The 26,855-nt window shown below is 37.7% G+C and overlaps 1 protein-coding gene across 3 annotated transcripts in view; it reads right to left on the bottom strand.

Annotated features, from left to right (window-relative positions):
* PRKG1 (protein kinase cGMP-dependent 1) overlaps window positions 1-26,855 on the bottom strand; it is a 1,157,800-nt gene that overhangs the window by 175,154 nt on the left and 955,791 nt on the right. For all 3 annotated transcript variants that reach the window (XM_084764176.1, XM_084764175.1, XM_084764177.1), the window contains 2 exons: window positions 19,214-19,291; window positions 14,321-14,415 (listed from right to left, as the gene is read on the bottom strand). In XM_084764176.1, coding sequence (XP_084620302.1) covers window positions 14,321-14,415; window positions 19,214-19,291 — 173 coding nt within the window. The remainder of the gene's footprint in view (window positions 1-14,320; window positions 14,416-19,213; window positions 19,292-26,855) is intronic.

Below are 26,855 nucleotides of genomic sequence, written 5' to 3'. Positions count from 1 at the left end.
GCCACTGGGCAAAACATCCTCATTTCTGCTATAGACAGAATTCTGCCTAAAAATGGGCAAGCTTAGATTCAAGCAGAGTTGACAGCCAAACTCTGACAAGACAGGGTAAGCAAGTCATCAATAGTCCCTGCCTTGTGAATAAGTCTGGCAGATGAGGCTCCAGCGTTAGGAGTGTGTTGGGTTGCTGTTCAGGCAGTAAACTGTCTCAGTCATTTTTTTCATTTTGGAGCTGCTAACCTGCACTACCAGTTCACCCAGTCATTTAAGTTCTTTCCAAGTCTCTGAGGGGGGTTGAAGACCAGATAATTTAGTTTTACAATCAAGTTTAGTTGGTTAGGGGATAAGATCTTTTTAGATCAAGAAAAAGGATTTAAGTTAATAGAGATGAGATATGATAGATATGGAATTTCATTCAGAAATTTAGATCCAACAAGATAGGAACGATGTTTATTTCAAGTTTGACAAATACAAATAGCCAAATCACTATGAATGTAACATTTACATAACTCATGATTATCTCATGGTTCTCCCTGCTGTATGTAGTTTGTTTTACTCATGTGTAATGAAATAAATATATATATTAAAAAGAGAAAAAGCAATATAGAAATGCTCTTTGAATTCATTTTTCTACTTACTTGCTATCTAAAACATTCTTAAATAAAACTTTGAAAGAGACAAGGTAAAATTCCTGAAGACAAGTGAACATTTAAATTTGAAGTCAAATAGAATTAGATATTCTTTTTATAAAAAATTTAAAACATAATAAATGTAACAACTTTGAAACTATTCATGTTTCATTTCCTTTGCTTAGAAAGCATCTTAGATGAACATATTTTATTTTTACTGCATTTAGTAAATGAAATTCATTTCTTCATGTATTATAGCAAGTGTTATTGCTCTTATTTATTGATTATGTGCATATGTTTAAGTTTTCATGTGTGCACATAAGTGTAGGGGCCATAAGTCAACCCTGAGTGTTACTCCCTAGGTATTATCTACCTCACTGTCTGATTCTGTGCTCTCAGTGGCCTGGAACTTGTCAACTAGCCAAGACTGGATCAGCAGTGAACCCCGGGGACCCACTTGACTCTACCTGATGCTGGTACGAGAAGTGTGAGGTACCACTCCTGGCCTTTCACATGGGTTCTGGTGACAGAACTCAGGTGTCAAGCTTATGTCACAATCAATTTACCAAGTGACCTGTTGCCTGAGCTCCACTTCATCTGGTCCATCATCTAAACCAACCATTTCCTTAGAGACTCTCTTTAAACCAAATCCTCTCAATATTCCTTCAGCAGTACTCTTTACAACACATCAGGGCAATTGAGATTTCACCAGTGAGTACCCATATGAACTTAGATTCAAACAGTAAGATGGTGATTTGAAATCCAGCCCAGCCAGAAGAGAATAAACAACAAAAGGCTGTTATTTTAGTGCTTGCTTTTTGTTCACCTCTTAGAGACATGTTTGCTTCTATATGCCTGCAGCAGTATTTACTAATATCACTAGACTAGAACATACTCTTCACACTCAGGCTTAACGCAAAATAAATCCACATCTAATTTCCTGGGCAATTTCACATCCATTCCAGATCTCTTTAGGCAAAAATATTCTGACAAGATATGAGCAGCCACTGAGAACATAGGTCTTGTTTTTTTCTTTCCCCTCATAAATCTTATCCCTGAATTTGTCAGACAGACATTTTTTGTGAAATAACTCAAAGTGGCAATTCCATATAATTAATTCCTTGATTAATCATCTTTAAGTTAAATTAGTTAAACATGAAATTGTTAAAGAAATTGTCCTGTGGCATTGTTTAAGCTGAGAAATAATTTTATAAAATACAATGTGAGGCTGTTTGATGTTTTCTAGGTCATCTGATTTATTGGATTTTCTTTATTCTTATTTCTTAGTTAACTCTACAGTACTTTTTCCATTGGCAAAATGGTTGTATAAATGGTTTCCAAACAATAATATTTAGTGTCAATTACTGAAATACTATGCTAGGCCTAGTCCAAATTTCTAACAGGAAATACGCAAAGCAATTTTAGTTATTTTCATAAAAGTTTAGCTTGTAAAACATTATCTAAACCTAAGAAGATTAAGATGTGTTTACTTACAGTGTGTTATAGAAACTTAAATATATACAGGTAGAGAAAAACAGAACAAATGATAGTATAGCTGTTATTATATTTCAATACTGATAAATTTCTGAACAATATCCTTCTATATATCTCTACATGCTGACCACCCCATTATATGACTCAAAAATAAGTACATGTTACATGCATTTTTGTTGCAAATATTTGGCATATGCTGTCTCTCTAATAGAGATCTGTTTTCCTTGTCATAACAATAACACTGTCTTTCTAGAATGATTTGTCCTTTAATTTCATTAACTATTATATTTTAGGGGAAAGTCTAAAAAAAGGACTGAAATTTATGTTCTTAAAAATGTAGGCTATGTTCTCATTATTTGTCATGGAGTATGCTATACACTGACAAACAGCCAGTATGAAATTCTACCTATCATTAAGTGCTTGTCTGTGGGATAGACGAGAAGACTGAACGTAAGAGGCCTAAGACACAGGAAAGACTGTAGCAGCTCCTTATCCTTGTCCTCCTCTTCCTCCTCTTCCTCCTCCTTTTAGGTTAAAGATGGGTGTCAGGCAAATTGCAAATAGAGAAACTGAGATGATGCAATCAAAGGCAGTGTGTGGAGGGCTCTCATGGCAGCTGACGCATTTGCACACAAGTCCCATCTTTCCATTCACTGCCGTGCAGATGTATGTGTACTACAGAAACTGATGCTCAACAAATCTGTCTCTCTCACCCCAGAGACCATCCTTAAAAATGGGGACCACCTTACAAATGTATTGCACTGAAAAATTTAACACAGTAATTCAACACTTATTTAAAGAATACTAATGTTTGTGGTGCACTTTTAAAATGGGACACTACTCAAGCCCTTTATGGATAAGGATCACTTTTGGTTGATAATCATAAAAAATTTATTGAGAATTCAAAGTATAATAGGAAGGATAAACATAACTTTATAAATGAATATAAGACACAATGTTAAATGGTAAAGAGGCAAAATAAGTATTGTGTCTAAGTATACAGACACTGAAAAATGCACAGTGCAAGTCTCCAGAAGGGCTAATGCACCCCTTTGTTTATTTGTTTGTTTGTATGGGTTTTTGCCTCTGTGTATGTCTGTGTTCCACATGCCCCTGCCTGGCCCTCAGAGCCCAGAGAGTGTATTAGACATTATGGTATTAGACTTATAGATGGTTGTAAGCCAGTATGTGGGCTCTGGGAATCAAATCAGACCCAGGTCCTCTGGGAAAGCAACAGTTTTTCTCTTACCTGCTGCTTACAACCCTGAAGCTAATATTTCCTGAGAGTTCAGGCTTGTGCTTTAGAATGGTCAAGAATATATTATGATTATATAAAACATAATAAAGCTCAAAATAATGAACTTTTTGTTTGTTTATGGAGCTACTCAGGTGACGCCAAATAGAATAGGTGTGACTTTATCCAGAGCCCTTCATACATGAATGTGTGTTTTCCTAACATTTATTAACTTTATGCTCTAAGGCAAGATGCTCATGGGCCTGGCCTATTACATATCAAAATGATGTAAAGCTTCCTTCTACCTTGAGGATTATGCCTCTGTGATCCCCTATGAGGCATGCTTAGTTGACTCTGTGGGCCTCCAAAATGGTCAACAAGCAACTGAGCAGGCCTCTGGTGGACATATTGACCTGACTGTAAAGATTCTTTTTGTGGATGTTTGAATGAGAAATGTCCCCCAAGGGCTTTGATTTTCAAACATTTGGCTGCCAGGTAATAGCAGTGTTTAGGAAGTTTTAGGTAGTATAGCATTGCTGGCAAGAAATACATCACTCGGTGAAGGCTCTGAGATTACATAGTTATGTTCACTCTGGGACAGTTTTGTCCAGCTTTCTGTTTACCAGGGCCTAGGAAAATAGTGGCTTACTACACTGGGATATAAATCACATGAAAATAAACCTAAATGGCACATAAAATACATCTTAGGAAAACAATGTGAATTGCAGTGGAGAATATGATTAAAGAGAGAAGTGAATGAATGAGAAATACTATAATATTGTCAATAAAATTTGAGCATCAAAGATGGAAGAGGCCGGGCTATATCACGCAGAAGAGATGTAGAGATTGTCCTTAAAAGTGATGCCTGCGTGAGGAAGGCCATACAGCTGTTCCTAACAGAGAGACTCGTAGAGGAGAATGTGTTTGGGAAAGCAAAACATTTTGCTGTGAAGGCTGCTGTCCAGTGAAATTCTCTTTTTAGTATATTCAACTCTAAGGAGCGACTTGGACATCCACAGTCCACTTGGAATCTTGGAAGGAATAATAAAATTAAAAATGCAAGCCACCCCATCAGCTGCTTACAAATCGTCTCCCATTTTCACACATAATCTTTCTTTAAACAAAGTCATTTGTTTGGTTGGACAGCATTAGATATATACATCGCCATTTTTGTTTCGTGGTAAAATGTTACAAATTTAAAGGAAAAAAAAATCTAGTTCTCCAGGATGGCAAAGTCATATTTCTAAGGAAAATAAGTGCATATAGGTGTGGGTAGGAAAAAAAGCCACAAAACTTGTAATCTTCTTATATAGTGTTTAAGGGAAAACGTCTTTTCAAACCAGTATGTTTTCTCACACAGAGAGTAAGAGTCAGCTGACACTGAGGATGCTCAGCACAGATACACACAAATGTTGTAGAAAATGGCAAAGCTCCCATGATACCTCGTAGGACAAGCTTTTGACATGAAAAGTCATAGGACTGACAAACGTAATGAGCCAATTAGGTAAGAGAAGGAAACATAGGCTATCCAAATTACAAAAAGAAGTCAAGTTCTCCATATTTTCAGATGATATTATTTTTGTAAACAACATTCCATCAAGTGGCTGTTTTATCTGATAAATATGTAAAAATGTATGACACAATTTTTTCTATAAAAGACAGTAACATATTTATGCACCAATAACGAACTTGCTAGAAAAGAAATCAAGACATTGATTATATTTATAATAGCTATATAAATTTCTAGAAATAGATTTAACAAAAAGATGAAAGATCTCTACAATGAAAACAATTTTTAAATGATGAAATAATTTACGTCCAGAGCTGAGTAAGAGAGTACATAGTGCTAACCCTAGTACTCAGGAGGTAAGGTTAGAGAAAGGCCATAAGTTTGAGCCAGCCTTACACAGGAATACACAACAAAGAAGAAAACAAAAAATATATGTATATGTGCACATTTATATATGATTTCTTGGAATTTTTGTTTTTATGTCATAGTCAACTCTACAATATTCTCATTAGCAAAGTGATTGCATAAATGGTTTCCAAACAATAAATATTTAAGGTCAACTATGCTAAGCTTAAGAGATGGCTTAGTAGCTAAAATTATTTGTTCTTGAAGAGAACTCAAATTCTGTTTCCAGCATCCACACGGTGGTTCACAACTATCCATAACTTTAGTTACTATTTGAAGGGGTGGAAGAGCTTATTATCATGATTTGATCACATATGTAATTATATATGATACCTCATATATATTCTTATACATAACTGTATAAAATAGTGGCTTTTTATACATAAATGTATACATTTATATGCATAATTATATATGTGTTATCTCATATGTATTATATATCATAGAGCTCATTTATCTCATAATGCCATCCAAAATTATTATTCCATTCTTGATTAGAATTGTAGTTTCATAATGAGAGAATAGAACTTTCCAGTCTCCTGTGAATACAACAATATTAGTAGTACTAGTTAAGGAGCAAGGAGGAGTTAGTTCCTTTACAGATGCTTGATTATCTCAAGGATACTATTAAGGTTTTAAGTGATTTTTAATAGTTTAATAATGAGGTCTGATTTATATACACTGTACATATTTGAAGAGCACAAGTGAAAATCATTGACATTTGTAGATACTCTAATTAACACACAATCAATATAATGAACATGTACACCCCAAGGTTTTCCAGTATCTCTTTATAAGATGTACTTTATATCAATCCTTATCCCCAGGTAATCAGTGGTGTGCTTTGTTTCTCTACACATTAATTAATTAGTACCTTTTAGAATTATAGGTAAAGGGAATAACATAATAGTTACTTCTTCTTCTTCTTGTCCCTTTTCATTCATTACAATTGTTTCAATAGTCATCTATGCCATTGAGTGCACTAATACTTTGTTTATTTCACTGCTGAGCAGTATTTCATTACATGGTTATATCACACTTATCTAATCTTTCATTTACTGATGAACATTTAGGTTGTTTCAGATACAAGGCTATTTGCTACTGAGAACAAAATTTGCTTGTGTGAAAATGTTTGTATAGACATGAGCTTCCACTTAAATACCTAGAATTGGAAATGGGTAGATGGAGTGGCAGGTGATATACTTCATAATCTCATTTTAAATTTTGAAGAAACCAAAGTCATTACATAAGTTTACACTCCCATCAACAGTGCATGAAAGTTCTAATGGCACCATACACCCCCAAACACATGGCGGGGTCAACTGCTTTAATTTTAGGTATTTTAGTATTTGTATGATAGTATTTCACCAGTGTTAATTTTTATTTCTCTAACATCAGTCATTTTTATTATTTACATGTAAATTTGCTATCACTTTCTAAACTGTGAGAGCATATCTCTTGTTCATTTAAAAACACTTAGTTGTTGGTTTTCTTATTGTTGATATTTAAGAGTTTGGAAAAGTTGTGAGCAAATTTCTTTCTCAGCTATGTAATTACAAATATTTTCTCCCAGCTTGAGAGCTTCTTTTCCGTAGCTAATAGTGGCATTCATACAATGATTTTGTTTTTCAGTGCTGGGGTTAGAATGTAGGGCTGTTGCCATGCTAGGCTTGTTACTAAACTAGTTGCCTTCCTCCTAGAAGCTTTAATGATGTCTAATTAATCATATTTCTCTCTCTAAAGAATCACACTGTAATGTAATTATCTAAGAAAACTTTTAATCTAATTAGAGTTTTACATTTTTATTTTTAATATATTTTATTAATTTATTCATATTACATCTCAATTGTTATCCCATCCCTGTATTCTCCCATTCCTCCCTCCCTCCCACTTCCCCCCTACTCCCCTCCCCTATGACTGTGACTGAGGGGGACCTCCTCCCCCTGTATATGCTCATAGGGTATCAAGTCTCTTCTTGGTAGCCTGCTATCCTTCCTCTGAGTGCCACCAGGCCTCTCCTGTTCAGGAGACTTGGTCAAATATGGGGCACCAGAATTCGTGTGAAAGTCAGACCCCACTCTTCACTCAACTGTGGAGAGTGACCTGTCCATTGGCTAGATCTGGGTCGAGGTTTGGTGTTTACTGCCTGTATTATCCTTGGCTGGTGCCACAGTTTGAGTAGGACCTCTGGGCCCAGATCTGCCCATCATAATGTTCTTCTTGTAGGTTTCTAGGACCCCCTGGATCCTTCTATTTCCCCATTCTCCCTTGCTTCTCTCACCTAGAGTCCCAGTAGGAAGTCTTCCCTTCTGCCCCACTTTCCTGGTAAGTGAAGACTTCCATGGAACATACCCCTTAATATATTATTTTTATAGTTTTTTTTTATACTGAGTTTCTCTATGTAGTCTTGGCTATCCTGGACTCACTTTGTACACCAGACTAGCCTCAAACTCACAGAGATCCACCTGCTTCTGCTTCATATAGTGCCACCGTGCTCGGCTTATGATAGATTCTTTTACCTTGAAACTTCTTAAATTGTTGTTGATATTTAGGCATGTAATCTACTTTAATCCTTTCTATATGATGTGAAATATGCAAGTTATGGATCCAAGTTATTGATTGATTGATTGACTAACTTAATGTATATCTAACTGTGTCAATACCATTTGTGGGGAAATGCTCTCGTTTCTTAACTAAATTAGCTTTGAGTCTTTGTTGAAAATCAATCAGCAAAGGCTATAAATGGATTTGTGTCCATGAAAAAAAAAATCTTATGTGGGAGCTGCCACGGGCATGGTATTTTGGAAATGGATACTTTGGGAGACACTTGGCTTTGGATGAGACGATTTGACTGGGACTGGAATTCTTATAGGAAGAAATACACCGAGCTGGAACCACTCTTCCTAACTGAACATACAAGAAAGATGTCACCAGAATGTGATCAATGCTGACCCCTGATTTCAGACTTACAGTTCTTGCAACTATGAGGAAGCTATTATTGTTGACTAAGCTACCTGTCTATGGAATTGGGTAAAGCAAAGGTGACCGGCATGTGGGTTAGCTTCTGACTCTTCACTGTGTTCCCAAATCTATTTATGTATCTTATCTTCAGAGCATGTTGTCTTGTTTACTGTTGCTTTAAGCCACAAGAGAGGTGAGTAGAGTTAGTCTTCAAACCTCTTTGCTAGGTTTTTGTATTTTCATTATATTTTTAAAATTAGCCTGTCAATCGCTTTTAAAAGGGTCTTTATTTTAATTTGCATTGCAGTTTCTCTGGGCAATGCCATTTATTTTTTGTTGTGTAAGACTGACATGTCTTTTTCCATGTTCATCTCTAACCCATTCATAGTTTTTGATGTAGTAGATGATGCTTTTTGTTTTAATTTTTAATTGATTGTTGTTTGACTGAGTCTTGGCCACCCAAATACTATCTGTTGACATTTTATAAAATGACTGTGGCCAGAGTTAGTTGACTTACGTCTGTTATATACTTATTGAAGTGGTTCAAAATATAAACCTTGTAATTTTCCTGTTTCTAGAATGCAGAATAATACAATTAACATGTGGTATATTCTCTTCTGACCTAATGTCTCACTTGTGTATCAATGTGTGAAGAATGAGGACCATGTAAAACCAAACCCACTTGGCAATGCTGGCCTCATGCGGACAGATTCTCACTCAGTATAAACAAATGATCTTTCAGCCATATAATTTTGACAAGAATATTCAGAGATATTTTTCAAACAGCTAAAATACTTTCACAGGCATCGTAAGTAATTAGTGAAATAACAACGAATGTAGCCAATTAGTATCTATGTTTCCTGTGCAAAGGATGACTTATAGTGAGTCATTTTTCTATACCACGGAAATAAAAATTAAAAAGCAATCATTTAGATTTGGAAGGAATAAAAATGACAAATACAAAGTGCTATCAGAATTCACTGAACGTGGATTTCTAGATTCATTTCCATTTCTGGACTCCCTATTCTGCTACATTTGGTGAATCTGTTGTCTATTTTTATGGAAGTACCTTGCCACTTTAATTACTATCAGTTTAGTATAGATAGAAATCAGATGCTTCTATTTGATTCATTTTGCTACTAACTGCCTTGGATTTACTCATTTATTTTAAGACAGAATCTTACTTCACATAATGGCTCAGACTGACAGGGAAAGCACTGTGTAGCCTATGCTAGTCTTGAACTCACTATCTTCATGTCTCAGCCTCCCAAATTCTCAACTGGGTTCCCTCTTGCCAGATGACCCTACTTTGTGCCAAGGTAACAACAACAACAACAAACCAACCAGCACAATGGAGTTAGAATCAAAACAAATGAGTGCTGAGCAGAGGGAAGAGAACATATATGTTAGGATTATGTTTGCAAACTACGCATCTAATGGGAAACTAATTCAGTTAAGAAGCACGAGTGGCCATATTAATAGATACAAGGAAAACTCATTAAGAAATGGGCAAAGGACCTAAATAAACACTTCTCAAAACAAGACACAGGAGTGACTAATAGATACGGTGTTGTGGGGGGGGGGAGGTAGGGGGGGTCATCATCTCTAATCATTGGGGAAAAGCAAATTAGAATCTGAATAAAATATAATCTCATACCTGTTAGAATAGCAATTATTAAAAAGACGGAGGATAGCATGTATGGACAAAGGCGCGGAAAAAAAGAGTTAATTTAAAACTGTCAGTTAGGATGCAAATTAATATCACCTTTATGGAATATAATATGTAACTAGAAGGCACAACATCATGGTGAGAAAGACAGGAGGAGTAAATTTGACTTATTTTGAATATACTTTTGTTTCCAACAATCTACTCATTTCAATTTTGCTAAGAGAGTTCATTTCAAATGTTATCATTACAAAAAATTTAAATATTTGAGGTGTTACAGTTAACTGGCTTGATTTATTTATTCCACACGGTATTAAAAATCAGAACATCACTTTGTAATCTACAAACATACATAGCTATAGCTATCAAAACATGAATTTTCAAAATTAGCATATACAAACACACAGCTTAAATGGGTTTGTTGGATATGATGTTATGTATAAAACTGTTTACCAAAACAAAGACCTACTGTTATATGAAGAAAATCATATAGAAAGATACACTTTTTAATAATTTATTACCCACTAAAGCTGAACATGCACACTAAAAGCAAGGTAAATATTTATCTACTGACAACTTACGCTTAAGGTGAGCTAAGTCTACAATGCCAAGTAAGGCACTAACTAGTTTACCAAATGAGTTTAAATAGTGTTGAATAAACTTTGTGTTTCAGATTCTCATCTTTTGGGGCTGGGGACATGGCTCAATGGTTAAGAGCCCTGACTGTTCTTTTAGAGGACATGGGTTCAAAATCCCAACACCCACAAAGAAAGGAAACTTACATAAGTGAGAAAAATATTTCGTCCTTTTCCTGGCATTCAGAAGCCATTATCACAGGACGAAAAGATGATTTAGTCAAAGAAGAGTACACTGTTTGCTTTAGGAAAAGCAATCAATGTGAATATCTAAGTGACTCCAACTTCCCCAGCACCAATATGCTTTTGGAATGGATGTTAATAATACAGCTTAAACGAGCTCTATAGGTCCCAGAACTCTAATGCTGCCACTAAAACGTTACCTCTAAAGGTAGACTTTTTTTAGTGGTCAGGGTCTGAGGTCTAGAATCAAGTTATAGAGTTGATAACAAGCACCAAATTTTCTTCTCTGTGCTTAGTCAGTGCTTGCATTAGGCAGTCTGGATTTTAAAAAGGACACTCAAGAGCATATTCATTTTATCTAACTCCCTACATATCGATGTTTTCATGATCTGTCTAACATACTCAGGAGACTAAAACAAAAATTCCTGGCACAAAAAAAGTTTTACCTGTGAGTAAGGTACACATCTGAAGTGGTGGCAGAAGCTCTAACTGTAAAACTGTACAAGGCTAAAGGTATCATGTGGCTTGAAAATATTATCCAAAGGATAGATACTACATAGTGGCTCATAAGGCATGGGCCCAATATTTTAGACATGTTATTCCTGATGGACAGAAATCACCTAATTGCAAACCACAAGCCAATTTGCAGAAGCTGTTTATTAGCTTGCAGATTTGTGTTTTCTAATCAAGACTGGGAACTGGATTTCATATCGTACTCATGTTTTCTTTTTAAGAAGCTAAGGTCACATCCTTGTTGAGGAGAATTACATGGGAGTTCCGAAGTTGCTCTCTTTGTTACAGAAGGCTTTCCAAACTGCCTTCTACTTTTACTCACTGCCTTAGTTTCATTTCCTGCTGCTTGCTGTTTCAGTAGTTCTTGGTTATTGACCAGAATTAGATAGATAGAGGGGACTCCATGAGACCCCATCATTCCTAAGAAGATGGGGTCATATATATATAATACTGGTTAAAGGACACAGAATAATCAAATTGGAACTGAATAGAAAAACATCTTTCCCACTAGCTAGCATCCATAGTAGTGCAGGGTACCATAAAAGCTGCTAAGGGGGAAAAGTCTATCAGTAGTTTTATCCAGATACAGCCATGCTTGTTACAATATCAACCTGCCATGTAATACAGACCCACTAGTGCGATAGTGGCGTGACTATATCACTGGTAACCAACTGCTTTGTAATTGGATTGGAACCCAACTCCATCGGAGTAATATACACTGCAGACCTAGTCAAAGCCTCAGGCTGAGAAGGTCATGGACCCAAGAGGGGAACACAGCAGTTCATTCCTTTAAATGGTTATGTTGCCAATTTTCCTTCTAAACTTTTATATTTAAGTATGCAGACCAGTGATACTTTCAGCCTGGACCAGAGAAGTTCCTTTTTGCACAAGGTAGCAATTCCCCCATTTAAGGCCCGGAGAATATTGTAGAAGAGAAGACAGAAAGGATATAAGATCTAGAGGACAGGAAGGAGTTGCCGTGAATCAATACCACCCAGAGATTACTCAGCGACTGAAGTCAGGAACACACGAACAGCACAGATGCCTGTACAAGGCAGTGCCTGAAACATGTCATCATGGATTGAGGGGAGTCCAAAGGCCCCACCCTTCCTAAGGAGCTACCGACTGTTAACTATTACTAAAGGAAGGGGGGGTAGTTTTATTCTATGGAGTAGCCACTTGGGGAGACTAATAAGGAAGAAGAGGTTTAGAGGAAATGAAGGTTCATCAAAGAGGGCAATGAGGTATGACTATAATCACAATCTATTATATATGTGTATACATATAGGAAACTGTCAAAAATAAATATTTTTCTTCAAAGAAGATACCAAAAAGAATTTAACGAGTGTATTAATATACATTCTGATATCAGAACAAAACTTAGTAAAATTTTCATAATGTTGTACCTTTTAGAAAGGCATTTTTAACTATGAAAATCATCTTTATTTGGCATCTGACTCCAGTGACAATAAACTACAAGAGACCATCTTTCAATTCCTAATCATGATTTACTGTCCAATATCCGACTTGTGATTTCAGTAGCAAATGATTATAAAAGTTATCCGGCCTTGTTTTTGCTTTACTTTGGTTTTCTCTTTGGAAATAACACTGCTTTCCACAGAATGAACTTTGGAATGATACTGAAATTAAGCAGTATCATTCTATAGAGCCCTAAATGCATTAAATAATTAAGGAAAAGACAGTTCAAGCCACGACTTTGTGGGCTTTGTTGTGCGAAGATAATGCTTACTGCATCCTTTCAGGAACCTGCTTAACGTGTTTTCTTGTAGTTTTGATATTGGGGGAAAAAAACTGAATGGTAAACGTATGTTCACCAGATAAGGAGCAAATGAGCCCAGTAAAAGGTAAGTACAAAGTTGAGTGTAGTTCATTCTCATTTTCCTAGGGTGATACAGCCCGAGTGAGAGGACCATATAGATACCCTGGTTTCATTATTGTAGCTGTGAAATGAGAAGCAAAATAATTCTTGCCATCTGACCATGGCACTAAAATAAAAATTGCTCAGGCAGTACTTTTAGATGGATGCTTATAATTTTAAAATGAAGGTACAATTTGAAGTGGAAACAAAACTGACTGCCCTAATATGTAATATGTACTGTTTATTCCAACCAGAGTAAATTCTAGCCTACTGCTATGGAAACTAAACAAATGTTTAGTTGGATCTTATTCAATTTCTCTATATACATATGGCACTAAAATCTGAAAAAGCTTATATTTTTATTTACTGACAATGGAAATATGTAGCGTATTGGATGATAAGGGCCCCTAAATGCATTTTCATGCATTCTGTAAAACTCGTGCCACAGAAACAACTTGACTTCTCTCCTACAAGATGTGAGAAGAACGCTTAAGTTTTTCCAAGTTCCCGGATGTGAATTTGAGAAACAAAGCTGCAACCATCTTGAAGTATACCTCTACTAGCCCAGTCTGTGGAGTTTTCCTAAGGTGAATTCAGATGTGTGTGTCTAGTCTCCAAACAGTGACAGCAGTGACAACAGTCACCTGATGTGACCATCCCTCTCGGATGTCTTCCCTGCTGATGCACTGCTGGTACCATCAGGTTTAAAGATTTCAAATTCCTTTATTTTTTTTAATTTTTTAAAAAAATTTAATTTGTGCACATTACATCCCAATTGTAGGCCCCTCACTTGTCTCCTCCTGGTGCTACCCTTCCTCCCTCATCACCCCTTCCCCCTTCCCCTAGTCCTCAGAAAGGGGGAGCCCTCTTCCCCTATCAAGTCTCATGTGGACTCCCTGCTCCTCTTCCTCTATGGCCTGGTAAATTCCCTAGTCAGCCACCTTCCTCTGATTCCATGGAAAGCTTTCCCACCCTCCTCATTTGAGTTACGCGGAGAGACTTCACATAAGGAACATAAAGCTGAAAAAAATGTTCTGACTTAGACCATAAGTATATATTAGATGTTTACTCCATGCCACAGCTTATAGAAACAGATCACAAAGCCAGCTGGAACTTAGTGAATACAACAGCCAAAGGGGCTATGTCACCAAAAGCTCAACTTCTCAGCAACCGTACAGTACTGAAACAAAAAATGTGCACATGGCTCTACTTACCCCTGCAAGGCTTTCTCTCCAAACCAGTCTCCCTTCCCTAAAGTTCTAAGAAAGACTGGGTCTTCACTAGGTGAGTCTTCTCGAGTCACGTTGACCTACAAAGAGAAATGAGCGTCTCCATCAGTGGTTCTCAACCCATAGGTTGTGTTCCTTGGGGATCACATATTGGATTTGCTATATATCAGATATTTATATTATCATTCATAACAGGAGCAAAATTATAGTTATGCAATGAAATAGTTTTATGGTTGGGGCATTAGGAAGGTTGAGAGTCACTGATCTAAATCAAATGAATGCTTGCAAATTTTATGCTTTTCCAAGAATTAATCCTAAATATTTCATTTACTTTAAAAAGTAAGAATCTCACTTAATCTTCAATGCTATACCCGCTTTTATTACCGTCAATGAGGCAACGAGTTTGATTAATTTAATGATGCATTCTGTCCATAGTTTTCCTTGGTTTTCAATGGTGTTTACTTGTTGTTTGAGGAAATATAATTCCACTAAGTAGTACCTTTTAATTCATTCATTCACTTCTTCTTTTTGGGATAGTAGTAGTAGTAGTAGTAGTAGTAGTAGTAGTAGTAGTAGTAGTAGTAATAATAATAATAATAATAATAATAATAATAATAATAATAACAACAACAACAACAACAACAACAACAATAATGCCTGTCAAGCAGAAAGGTTACTAGTTAAAATTCATCTACCTGTAAAATGCAATGAAGCAGAAAACTAATTTACTGAGACAATGCCAAGCACTTCAACACATTAAAAACAGCATGCTTTAGGCTTCTCAACCTAGACATAGGACATCAATGACCAGAACTTTTATTACTAGTAGGGAGGTTTGTGCAAAGCAGAGGGAATTCAATTATTATTCTCCACTGATCCATTTGATTACTCTGCTGCACAGTGTTTCAAAGCATGAAAATTCAGTTTTAACTCTGTCAGTTAGCACTAAGCTATATCACAGGGCTACTGATTTGCATGTCGATGAGTCTTTTATAGATGAAGAAGCTTCTGTGGGAGTCTCATGTAGAGTAGAAGCTCCTGGTCCCACACTCTCAGCGGCTCTGATTCATTCACGTTAATAGAAGCAGCTCAAACTCATTTCCTTTATTTGCGTAGCATCCTATTACACAAATAGCATATAGCTTAGCAATTCTCTAGACGCAAATGTAGCTCCTAGTTTGTGTTGTTATATGCTGTTACTATGATCTCATTAACAAAGTTTCTGCAAATATTCCTGTAAGGGTTCAGTAGAGTCAGTGCCTGCACAAATAAAGAACAAGCTTATAAACCAAACACATTGAGTTTCTTAGGCATTGACCCTGAGCACAAAAATCTACCTTCCCCATCATGAATGAAAGTGTATGCAGATTGTGCTGTCCGTCGTGCTTAGCGCTGCAAGGCTGATTGCTTTCTAGGAAGATGGGTGTGGATTAGAGAGCATCGCCCTCATGCTAATGGAAGAGGACAATTTTCTTTCAGATTATATTTTGTTTACATGATACACTATTACCTTTTTTTAAAAAAAACTATGTTTCTATTGGGTTGCCTTGCTGCAAACATCGATGGACATACTTTTGTGAGAACTACATTTTCATTACTCTAGACTAAATAAAGTATGAAGTGGCTGGATAATATGGTAAATATTTATTAACTGCTTAAGAAGCAGTCAAATTGCTTTTCAGAATATTTAAACTTCGCAGTCTTAGCTAATAATGTGCAGGAATTCTATTTATTTCACTCTTCACTAGCCAGAACTTGGTATAATCAGCATCTCCCGCCCTCATAGACACTCTATTAAGCATGTTCCCTGTCTTGCGTTCATTGTTAAGATTTATTTTTATCAATTTTTAATTATGTGTCTGGTAAGTGGGTATGTATGTGTGTAAGTAGTGAGGGGGGGATCGGGGTGGGTGGTGGTGAACCTGAGAGCAGGTAACCTTGGAAGTCAGAGGTACAGGATCCCCTAAAGCTGAAATTACAGAAAGCCACCTGATGTGCTTACTGGGACATCATTCAGGCGCTCTCCAGGAGCCCTATGCTCTGGTGACAACCGAGCCATCTCTCCAACCCCATATCTCAGGGCTATAATTTGAAATTTAATAATCCTGTTCATTTTTTATATATTTCATTTACAGGGAGGTAAAGTACTGATACAGCACTGCCGGGGATATTTGCAGGATTCTTTGGTATGGCCCTCTCTCAGTTGAAAACGTTGTGTTCAGGGGCTGGAGAGATGGTTCAGTGGTTAAGAGTGCTGCCTGCTCTTCCAGTGTCTTGGGTTTCTCTGTTTCCAACTCACAGTTCAATCTGTGAGCTCTCAGCTATTCATATCACCATGCGTTTGCTCTGGAGTCCTGGACTCTATCCCTCTGAAACCATAAGTCTCAAATTAAATATCCTTTTAATTAGTTGCCTTGGTCACAGGGCTTTACCATAGCGATACATAAGTAACTAAGGCAAGTGGTAACAAAGTATCATTACCTGCACTGGTATGAGGGCTCAGCAAGAGGAGCCTGAGGGCCTGAGTTCAATCCCTGAAACCCACATTATGGAAGGAGAGACCCAAACCCTGCAAGTTGTCCTCTGAGCCCACCCCCCCCCCCACACAGTGACACATACATTCCACACACATGCATTCACACAAAATAGGTAAAAACTGTAGTGATTGTTTTTTGGAAAAAAAATCTTTACCAAGGTTAGTCTTTATAAGTTTTATACAATCATGGAGAAAGAAGTAGTTTACCTATAATAAATTTTATAAAATTCCAATTTCGTAAAGAAGCACAAATTACTATTTCCTTTCCTATTCTATACAGTGGAGACAAGTGTGAGCACCTTCTGCTTCTTATACTGACTTTAATGTATCCTTATCAGAATTAGTATAATAAATGTAACAATTGTTAGGTTTGTAAATCATAGCAAATATCTTGCCTGACCTGAAAAACTAAGAAAAATTCTACAGCTGGTTTATAGAAATACTTGACCGTGCCAAAGGAATCTAACACATTATGACTGCTTTTCTCTCAAAATTCTAGCATTGTACCAAAGTACTGCCAAAGTAATTGGCTCCCGTGGTATAATCTCCAAGTGCTTCTATTTATACATGTTACAGAACTCATAAAACAGTACCACTAATGCACCTGTTTTCAGCTAAAATGGGTTACAAACCTCCACTGCCTTCAGGCAACACTGGCAATTTGCAGTAAATGGGACAGTCATAAATGGCTATAAGGTGTTCTTCCTAATGGTTAAGCACAGCCACTCCTTGGCAGCAAAGAATTAGTAATTTAGAAAGATAAAGCAAAGCCAGATTCCAGGATGCAACATCCTCCTGTGAACAACAAATGGTTTTTTAAGCAGGAGGATTTTTCTTTCCCTGATTTTTTCATCCATGTTAGTTAACAAAGAAGACAGTAAGTAACAAAACCCTCCATTGTGTTACATAAACCACAGCATATTAGCATTTTCATATCCCCTAACATTGAAAAATGCAAAATATGATTTTAACCATAACTGGTTTTGGACATCTAAAAATTACATATTTATTTATTTATTTATTTATTTGTATAGATCCTGGGTATTGAATTCAGGTCATTAGGCCTGGTTACAAGGACCTCTTCCTGATAAACCCTCTTCACTGTTCCCTTATAAAACCAGCCCATGACTTATATTTCTATCTCAGGCTTCCAGATAACTACCTAATGAATTGATACAATAAAAACATATAAGATTGCTATAATTTAGTGTGTCATGCCATTGCTATAAACATTGACATATCTGTAATCTTGATTTAAATTAGTACAAAGAATCCCTTAAAATCTAAGTCACTAAGATTTAGAGTCTTCCACACTTCCTGAGCACACCATCTCTGAAGGCCTCGGCTGTAAGTTCTACAGTGCCAGGGTTAGGCATTTTTTGCAATATTTAAGAAATAAGTTCACTTATTTTAAAAACAATTATACTAATGAAACAGGCATGTAAGTCTTCTCTACCTGCCTTTTACTCGTTATCTCTCATCCAAAACAAAGAAAAAGAGACTCTCTTTAAGGATAACTTACAAAGAAACATTAAGTTCAAGTGTTTGGGTAATGAGGATAGAGGATTGGTCTTGCTAAGTTTACTTAATTTCATAATTCAAAAATAAATATTATAATAGTTTCATATTGGCTAGCCTAAAATTTATAAGAATACATAACCATTTATAACCATGGTCATACCTTCTCTTCCTATACTTTACCACTTTTAGTAGTTTCTTAGCATTCAAATAACACTCTCCACAATGCTACAATACAACATATATTCTTATCAGCATTGCCCATAGGACATCAAGTCATTGGCCTAAGAGAAGTCAAATAAGTTAATGTTACTGAAGATTCAAATCGGGGCCATCTGATTCTTTTTTTTTTTAATTTATTTATTCTTGTTACATCTCAATGGTTATCCCATCCCTTGTATCCTCCCATTCTTCCCTCCCTCCCATTTTCCCCTTATTCCCCTTTCCGATGACTGTTCCTGAGGGAGATTACCTCCTCCTGTATATTCTCAGAGGAAGGATAGCAGGCTACCAAGAAGAGACTTGATACCCTAGGGGCCATCTGATTCTAAAGCCCAGATATTTCATTATAGGAAGGTCGTGCTTCTTAAAGACTTAAGTTTAATGATTTAAGCATTGTGTCGTTTAGCTCTGCTGATAGACGTCTTTCTGTTTATGCAGACTTGTCAGTAGCATCTAGTGCTGTGGTTATTAATGCCCAGACACAGGTTGCACGCCTTCTTTTCTTACATCCTACTTTGGAAGATCCGTTCTCAGATAAAGAAGGGGCAGCTCACAGCACAAAACTCAGCACACGCATCCTGACAGTGAGAGCTCAAGCTTACCTTTCCTTTACTGATGATAAAGAAGGTGTCTCCTCTTGCACCCTGCCTGATGATGTATTCTCCATTTTCATAGTGGGTCTGAAAAAGAGCAACAGTAACATAAAACAAAGATATTAAGAAAGGAATGATGAACCAAACAGGACATGATTTCAAACACCAGGCCCTAAGGATGCATTTGTGCTGACAGAATTTTACCTGAGTTCAGGATATGTCATGGTTAAGAATGAAAAACAGTCCATCAACAACACAGCAATAACAAAGATTGCTTATAATTCTCATTTAAAAACCTGTAGTGAGTTTCATTTTCCTCAGTGATTATACTCATATCTTTAAGCTCATTATTTCAGTTGCTTGACAAAAAAATTATGTCTCCTGTCAACTAAGCATGAAGTAACATAGCACTACTAATTAAGCCCATAGATATTATTTGGTCATTTTCATTTGTTTTTTTGTAGTTTCATAATAACAAACATTTTTTAAAAAAGAAATTACTGTAATGTTCAAAGATCTTTACTTAAATCTAGAGTAGCCTTTAGTGGGGGTTAGATGGCTTTAATATGTTTTAAGGTGCCACTGCATCCCTCAATATCCTTACTTGAGTAATTTGCATTTGGCCTCATTGAGCAAAATTATGTGGTCCAGGATCTGTCTAGCATAAACTAAAAGATGGGGAGGGAAGTAAGGCTGGAAGAGAATTATCACAGTGGTGGGTCAGCATCTTGAGGAGGGCCTCGCCACTAGGTCTATTCCCAGAGTGACGATTACTCATGCAATGAACCAAACCAATTCCACAAGGAGAGTTGGGAGACAATTTATTGCTTGGTCAGGAGGCAAAATGAGTCCATGCCATCTGGCTCTGTGCTCCTCTGCAGCGTCAGAAGGGAGCCATATCTTGGAAAGGAAGACATCACCTTACCCCTTGCTTCAGGGTATGCACACACCATCCATTAATCTGGTGGCTGTAATCTCTCCTTACACATAAACAATATTTGTCTTAACACTTTACTCTGTTCTTAAAGTTGCCTTCCATTAATACCTGCCATTGAAAGATACCTTCCTATCTCTAAGCACCTAGAATGTTAACATACTACCTCAGCTGATGGCACTTGCTAATTTTCAACCATACATAATTTCTCCTCCAAGTAAAAAGATTCTTCCTTATTCTTTCTCCCAATTTCAACTAACAAATGGCACAGACAACATGGTGGATGCTTATAAAGACTGCTTTCCTATGGTTGCATACATAAATATATGCATGTAAGTATGTATACACATATATTCATACAAATAATTGTTTCTGGGGTTGAAGAGACAGAAAGTGCATGTTGTTCTTGCAGGGGAACCTAGTTTGATCTGCAGCACACAGATCAGGAAGTTCACAACCAAGCCTATAATTAGCCACTCCCTGTCCTCTGTAGACACATGAAATCACAGATACACACACACTGCCAGACACACATGTAAAAACAAATTATTTCTTAAAGTTTCTAGATAAAATTATGGATGAATGTGTGTGTGCACACATGCACGCTGTTTTTCTCCATTTAATAAGATCATCTATTTAACCTTCATCCCTTGGTGCTCTCTTGTTGCTTCTCTAGCCAGGTGGCTTTGGTGACATGATAAGAAATTTTAGCCCATTAGATGGCTCAGTTTGGGAAGTTTGTTTAGCTCTCACACGTAACAAATATTCTGTAACTCAAACTTTTTTTAGTGATGATGGTAAAATGTCTTCCCACCACTTATTGCAAAGTTTAACATATTTCTCACTTGTTTCTAGCCAAAGATATATCAAACCCCACAAAATAGCAGTATATATAATGCTATGTCAGACATAAGTACAAGGTCTGTACAAAACCCGTGTTAAAGAAACAGAAAGCTTCTCTAAGAAGGAAGGTCCAGCTCCCATGGGAGGATTGGAACAAGGCCCTTGGATGTTTAAGTAGGAAAATACCAGAGTTCACATCTTAAAATAGTTATGTAAGACTAGTCAAAGTGTATTTGGGGGAGAAGTGCAAATGACAGGTGCAAACTCCAAAGAATTCTTCACCTACCTAAAATATTCTTCATATTTCTCCTTTTAATACACATAGTTGTTTAATTTCTGTCTTGATGATCTGTCTATTGCTGAGAGTGACATGTTGACGCCTCTTAGTATTAATGTGTGGAGGGTGGGAGCGGGTAGGGGTTGACATGCAGTTTAAGTTTCAGTAGTGTTTCTTTTACAAATATTGGTGCCCTTGCATCTGGGGCAATGTGTTTAGAATTGAGATGTTTTCCTGGTGGATCTTTTATTTGAGGAGTATGAAGTGTCCTTCTGCATCTCTTTTGATTAATTTTCATTGAAAGTCTATTTAATTAGATATTAGAATGGCTATTCCAGCTTGCTTCTTGGGTCCCTTTGATTGGAAAATCTTATTCTTGCCCTTTAGTCTGAGATAATGTCTACCTTTATTGCTATTCACATCAAAAATACCAACACCATTCTTTAAAGACTTTGAAAAATCAAGTCTTAACTTCATATGGAAACATAAAAAGCCAGAATAGCGAAAAACAATCTCATACAATAAAACAACATCTGGCGGTATCTCCATCCCTGACCTCAAGCTATACTACAGGGTAATAAAAACTGCATGCTACTGATAAAGAAACAGACTAGTAGATCAAGGGAATCATATTGAACACCCAGACATAAACCCACATACTTATGGATTCTTGATTTTTGACAAAGAAGAATCATGGACAAATGAAAGTGTCTTCAACAAATGGTGCTGGTCTAACTGGATGTCCACATGTAGAAAAATGAAAATAGATCCATATTTGTCACCCTGCACAAAACTCAAGGCCAAGTGGATCAACATAAAACCAGACACACTAAATCTATTAGAAGAGAAAGTGGGGAAGATCCTTGAACTCATTGGCACAGGAGACAACTTCCTGAATAGAACACCATCAGCTCAGGCTCTAAGATCAACAGTTAATAAATGAGACCTCATGAAACTAGAAAGCTTTTGTAAGGCAAAGGACACTGTCAACAGAACAAAATGGCAGCCAACAGGCTGGGAAAATATCTTCACTAACCCGATATCTGATAAAAGGCTAATATCCAAAATATATAGGGATCACAAGAAATTCAATACCAACAAATTTTTAAAATTTGTGTACAGACCTAAACAGAGAATTATCAACAGAGGAATCTTGAATGGCTGAGAAATAATTAAAGAAATACTCAATGTCCTTAGTCATTAGGGAAATGCAAATCAAAACAACTCTGAGATTCCATCTTACACCCATCAGATTGGCTATGATCAAAAACTCAAGTGAGAGCATATGCTGGTGAAAATACAGAGAAAGAGGAACACTCCTCCATTGCTGGTGGGAGTGCAAACTTGTACAACCACTTTTCAAATCAATCTGATGATTTCTCAGAAAACTGGGTATAGCTCTACCTCAAGACCAGCTTTACCACTCCTTGGCATATGCCCAAGAGATGCCCTACCATACAACAAGGATATTTGCTCAACTATATTCATAGAAGTTCTATTAATAATAGCCAGAAACTGGAAACAACCCCAAAGAATGGATAAAGAAAGTGTGGCACATTTACACAATGGAATACTACTCAACTATTAATAACAAGGAAATCATGAAATTGCAGGCGAATGGATGGACCTAGAAAAGATCATCCTGAGTGAGGTAACCCAGACCCAGAAAGACACACATGGTATGCACTCACTTATAAGCAGATATTAGCCATATAGTATAGGATAATCATACTATAATTCACAAACCCAAAGAAGCTAAGAAACAAGGAGGACCCAAGGCAGAATGTTTGAATCTTATTCTGAAAGGGAAATAGAATGGTCAGCAGAAGTGGTTGAAGGGAGGGACAGGAGAGGAGAGGGGACACTGAGGGAATTGAGGGTAGGGATCAGATACATGGTGAGCAGGGGCCAGAGGAGCAACCATGGGTGGGGGTACCTCTTGGACAAGCTGAAGACCTGCAACAGGGTGAGCAACTGGGAGAATATGGGGGTGACTCTAGCTGAAACCCCTGGTGTGTGCGTGGGGGGGGGGTCATGGAGACTAGACAGGCCACCCTCTAACCAGACAGGACTCCTGGTGGAGAGAAGGAAACACCAACCCACTTATAAAAACTTCTATACAGAATTTACCCTGCCTTCAGGATATGTAGGGACTAAGATAAAACAGAGATGAAGGGAATATGCAACTGTTGCCTGGCCCAACCTGAGATCCACTCCAATGGAGAGAGCCAGCCCCCGACACCACTGATGATGCTCTGTGTTTGCAGACAGGAGCCTAGCATGGCTGTCCTCTGAGAGGCTCTGCCCATCAAGGGATCGAAATGGAAACTGAGACTCATAGTCAAACATTGGGCAGAGTGTAGGGAGCCTGGTAGAAGAGTGTGTGTGTGGGGGGGGGTATAGAATAGTCCAGAAGGGTCAGGAGCTCCACAAGAAGATCAACAGTCCCAATTAACCTGGGCCCAGAGGGGACTAGACCTAGACCCTCAGCATATATATACCCAGGGGGCAGCTTAGCCTCCATGTGGGTCCTCCAGAAAGGAGGTGGGGGCTGCCTCTGACACGGTCTCAGTTGTGTGCCTTTCAATCACTTCACCCTGGTGTGACTGCCTTGCCAGGGCACTGTGACGGAGGAAGTGCATAGTCCTGATGAGACTCAAAGTGCTAGAGCAGGGGTCTCCCCCTTTCTGAGGAGCAGGGGAAGAAGGGACAGGGAATGAGGAAGGAACAGAGGGGAGGGACTGGGAGGAGAGGAGGGAACAGGGTATGATCGAGATGTAAAGTAAATAACTAAAACTATTTAATAAAAAAGGCACATACTTGCCAGTGGGGTGGATACATTTCCTATTTAAGTAATTTGTATCTCACATTATTTTAATAGATTTTTTCAATTAAGAAAAACATATCTATATTCATAAGACAACTTTTTTTTCCTCAGCAAGTAAGCATTATTTGTAACATATCAAAAGATAAGCCAAACATATCAAAAGATAACACAGCACTACTGAAATTTCTAGACAGGTTTTTTTTTTTTTTTTTTTTTTTGCTACAGGTCTTGTCCCAAGTACCCAGTGCAAATATGGGACATTTGACTGCATCTCTGGAATCTATTGGCTGAATACCAACAGCATCTTAGTTCCAGCAAAGAACCTCGACAGACCCATTCCTGAGATGGAAGAACAATGCCCCTCAGTTGAAGATAGGCACTGTTAGTCTTTTACGTTTAGAATCTCTTCATACGACTGATCTGAGAGTTTGTCAGGAGCATCCAGACACAGGCCAGTTATTTAAGTTGTATGAATTAGCTGAATGCCTTATTCATATTTTATCTGGACTTCGGCTAAAGTGGACATCCACAAATGCCATATCTATTGTTTGAGTTCATTTATGCAGCCTTTCACTGAACATGTTTGCCGCCCACATAAGCTCATAAAACATAGGAGTCCAGAGGAGCCTATGGAGTGGAGACCAAAGGTGTACTAGGTTTGGAGTCATAACATGAGGATATAATGACTAAGTTATCCTGAAGTGTTCAGTTGTACTTGGGGGCGGGGGTATAAATAGGCATGCTGGTCCTTGAGAGTCTCTGTAATTACGTGGCTCAAATGCCAGAACAGTGAGTGTTTTATAAAGATCCTTTTGTAGTTCTTCCTATTGCAAATTTCAAATTAAATCTCAGAAATATACAGAACTAAGGAAAAAACAGAAAATAGAAACTAGACAGTTTCCCTTTTGAAAAGTTTCCATATTTAATAGAGTAAAACCCACCCTCCCTATCATGTCCTAAATGGTCTGCTGCATGCCTCAGTTTCCAAAGCCTTCTCACCTTTTCCCACTTTGGTCCCCAACTTGCTGGTTCTCCTATGTCAGTTCCTCAGAAGTTTCATCACCAGACCTACAAACCTTCACTCCTGCATCCCAGCCGGCCTTCATTCTGATGTTCTTCCCTGACCTCCCATGTGATTCTGCACATATCAACACCCCTAGCACAGCCATGCAGCCTAGGTAAATTGGGTCTCTACAATATATATGCTCCTATAGTACTTCACAATCCATCCCCATTTTAATCTTATATTATAATTTACTCTTAGGACATTTCTCTCCAGATTATATCATATGGAAGCAAAGGTTGTTTCTGGTTTTGTTTAATTTGTTAATTTATCCCTCGTGTCTAACCCCTTCCTGGTAACAGAATAACGGTTAAAAGGTTCTAACTGGCTGAACTGAATAGATTTCCTTAATGCTCATGTTTGGCATTGCTCGTCCGGTCCAGTCATTGCTTCCTATTCTACCCACTCTATCGTTGCGACCAAATGATAACAGAACAAAACAAATAACAAAACAATTGAAGTCACTGCTGCCCGAGATATTCCAATGATGCATAAGCACTTTACTGTGGTCTGTGACATGGTCTGAATTATGACTCCTCTTGGCACTCCACCCCAGCTTAGTACTGCAAGCTCAATTTTCTTAACAAATGTATTATAAACTTATTAACCGAGAGGTCCTCACTTATAACCTGACTAACCTAAAAAATAGGAAAAGAAGATTAAAAAATATGATAACGAAACCGTAAGGATGTCAGTTCCAAGGAATGATTCTCCTGGCGTAATCAGCAGGATTTCTTCCGCTGGAACCTGGAGTAACCAGAACCTGGAACCTCAGCCGGAGCCAGAGCAGGAAGCCCTGAAGCCTTCCCTCAAGTGGTTCTCTCTAAGAGTGTCTCGAAATGGAGCAATGAACAGCCAATACTATCCCAAGTCTCCAAAGGCCCCGCCTCTTGTTTTTGGCTCACATTTATACCTCCTCTCAGCATTTGGTGAAGGATGTTTTTCAGCTGCTTAATAACCAATCTCCCCCATATCTTGGTTCGACTTCTAAGGAGATAAACATCACCTGCTCTCTCACAAGTCTTTTTCACATCCCCCACTTGTGATATAAAGAAAAAACATGTTTATCTCTCCTTCGTATTACTTTCTTACCATTGGTCATTCTGTTTCAGACACAATGGCTTTGCTATTGAACCTGGTGTGGTCAGACTAGGTCCTCCACTTACGACAACCTTCCTCAAGATGTTTGTTCTTATGTTGTTCCCACTATTCGGGTGTTAACATATTCCTGTTTACTGTCAGAGACATTACATTCTACTTCTGCCATCAAGGGCTCCTGGTATTGCTGCCTAAGGACAGGCATTATCGGGACAGCCCATCAGGCAGGTCTAGATCATAGCCTCACGATCTATGCACTGAGTGACCCTGAGGACAAACAGTTCATCTTTGGCTCAACGCAGTACTGAGCTGATTGTGACAAGCCCCTATACTACTGCAAGGGCCAAGTAAGAATGTCTCCATCATCAGAACTGCTGGGAATGTGGAGATTCAGCCCTGAAAACCAACTTCTGGACTAGCACCTGCACTGCTGGAATGTTAGGCTGAAGGAGAGGCAGAACTGTCAGATGGTGCCTCTCTGGCTTGAGGTTGATACAAAGGAAATTGGGGCGGGGGGAGGGCTCAGGGCTTGAAAACAGGCACAGATGTATCTTATTAAAGAAATTAGTAGAGTTGTTACCATAACCAACAGTGGTTCTGTGCAGCCTT

The sequence above is a fragment of the Acomys minous genome (assembly GCF_964271855.1).
Source record: "Acomys minous genome assembly, chromosome: 2".
NCBI classification, from domain to species: domain Eukaryota; kingdom Metazoa; phylum Chordata; class Mammalia; order Rodentia; family Muridae; genus Acomys; species Acomys minous.
Note: the sequence above shows the minus strand (reverse complement) of the source record. Positions and strands in the feature narration are given on the sequence as shown.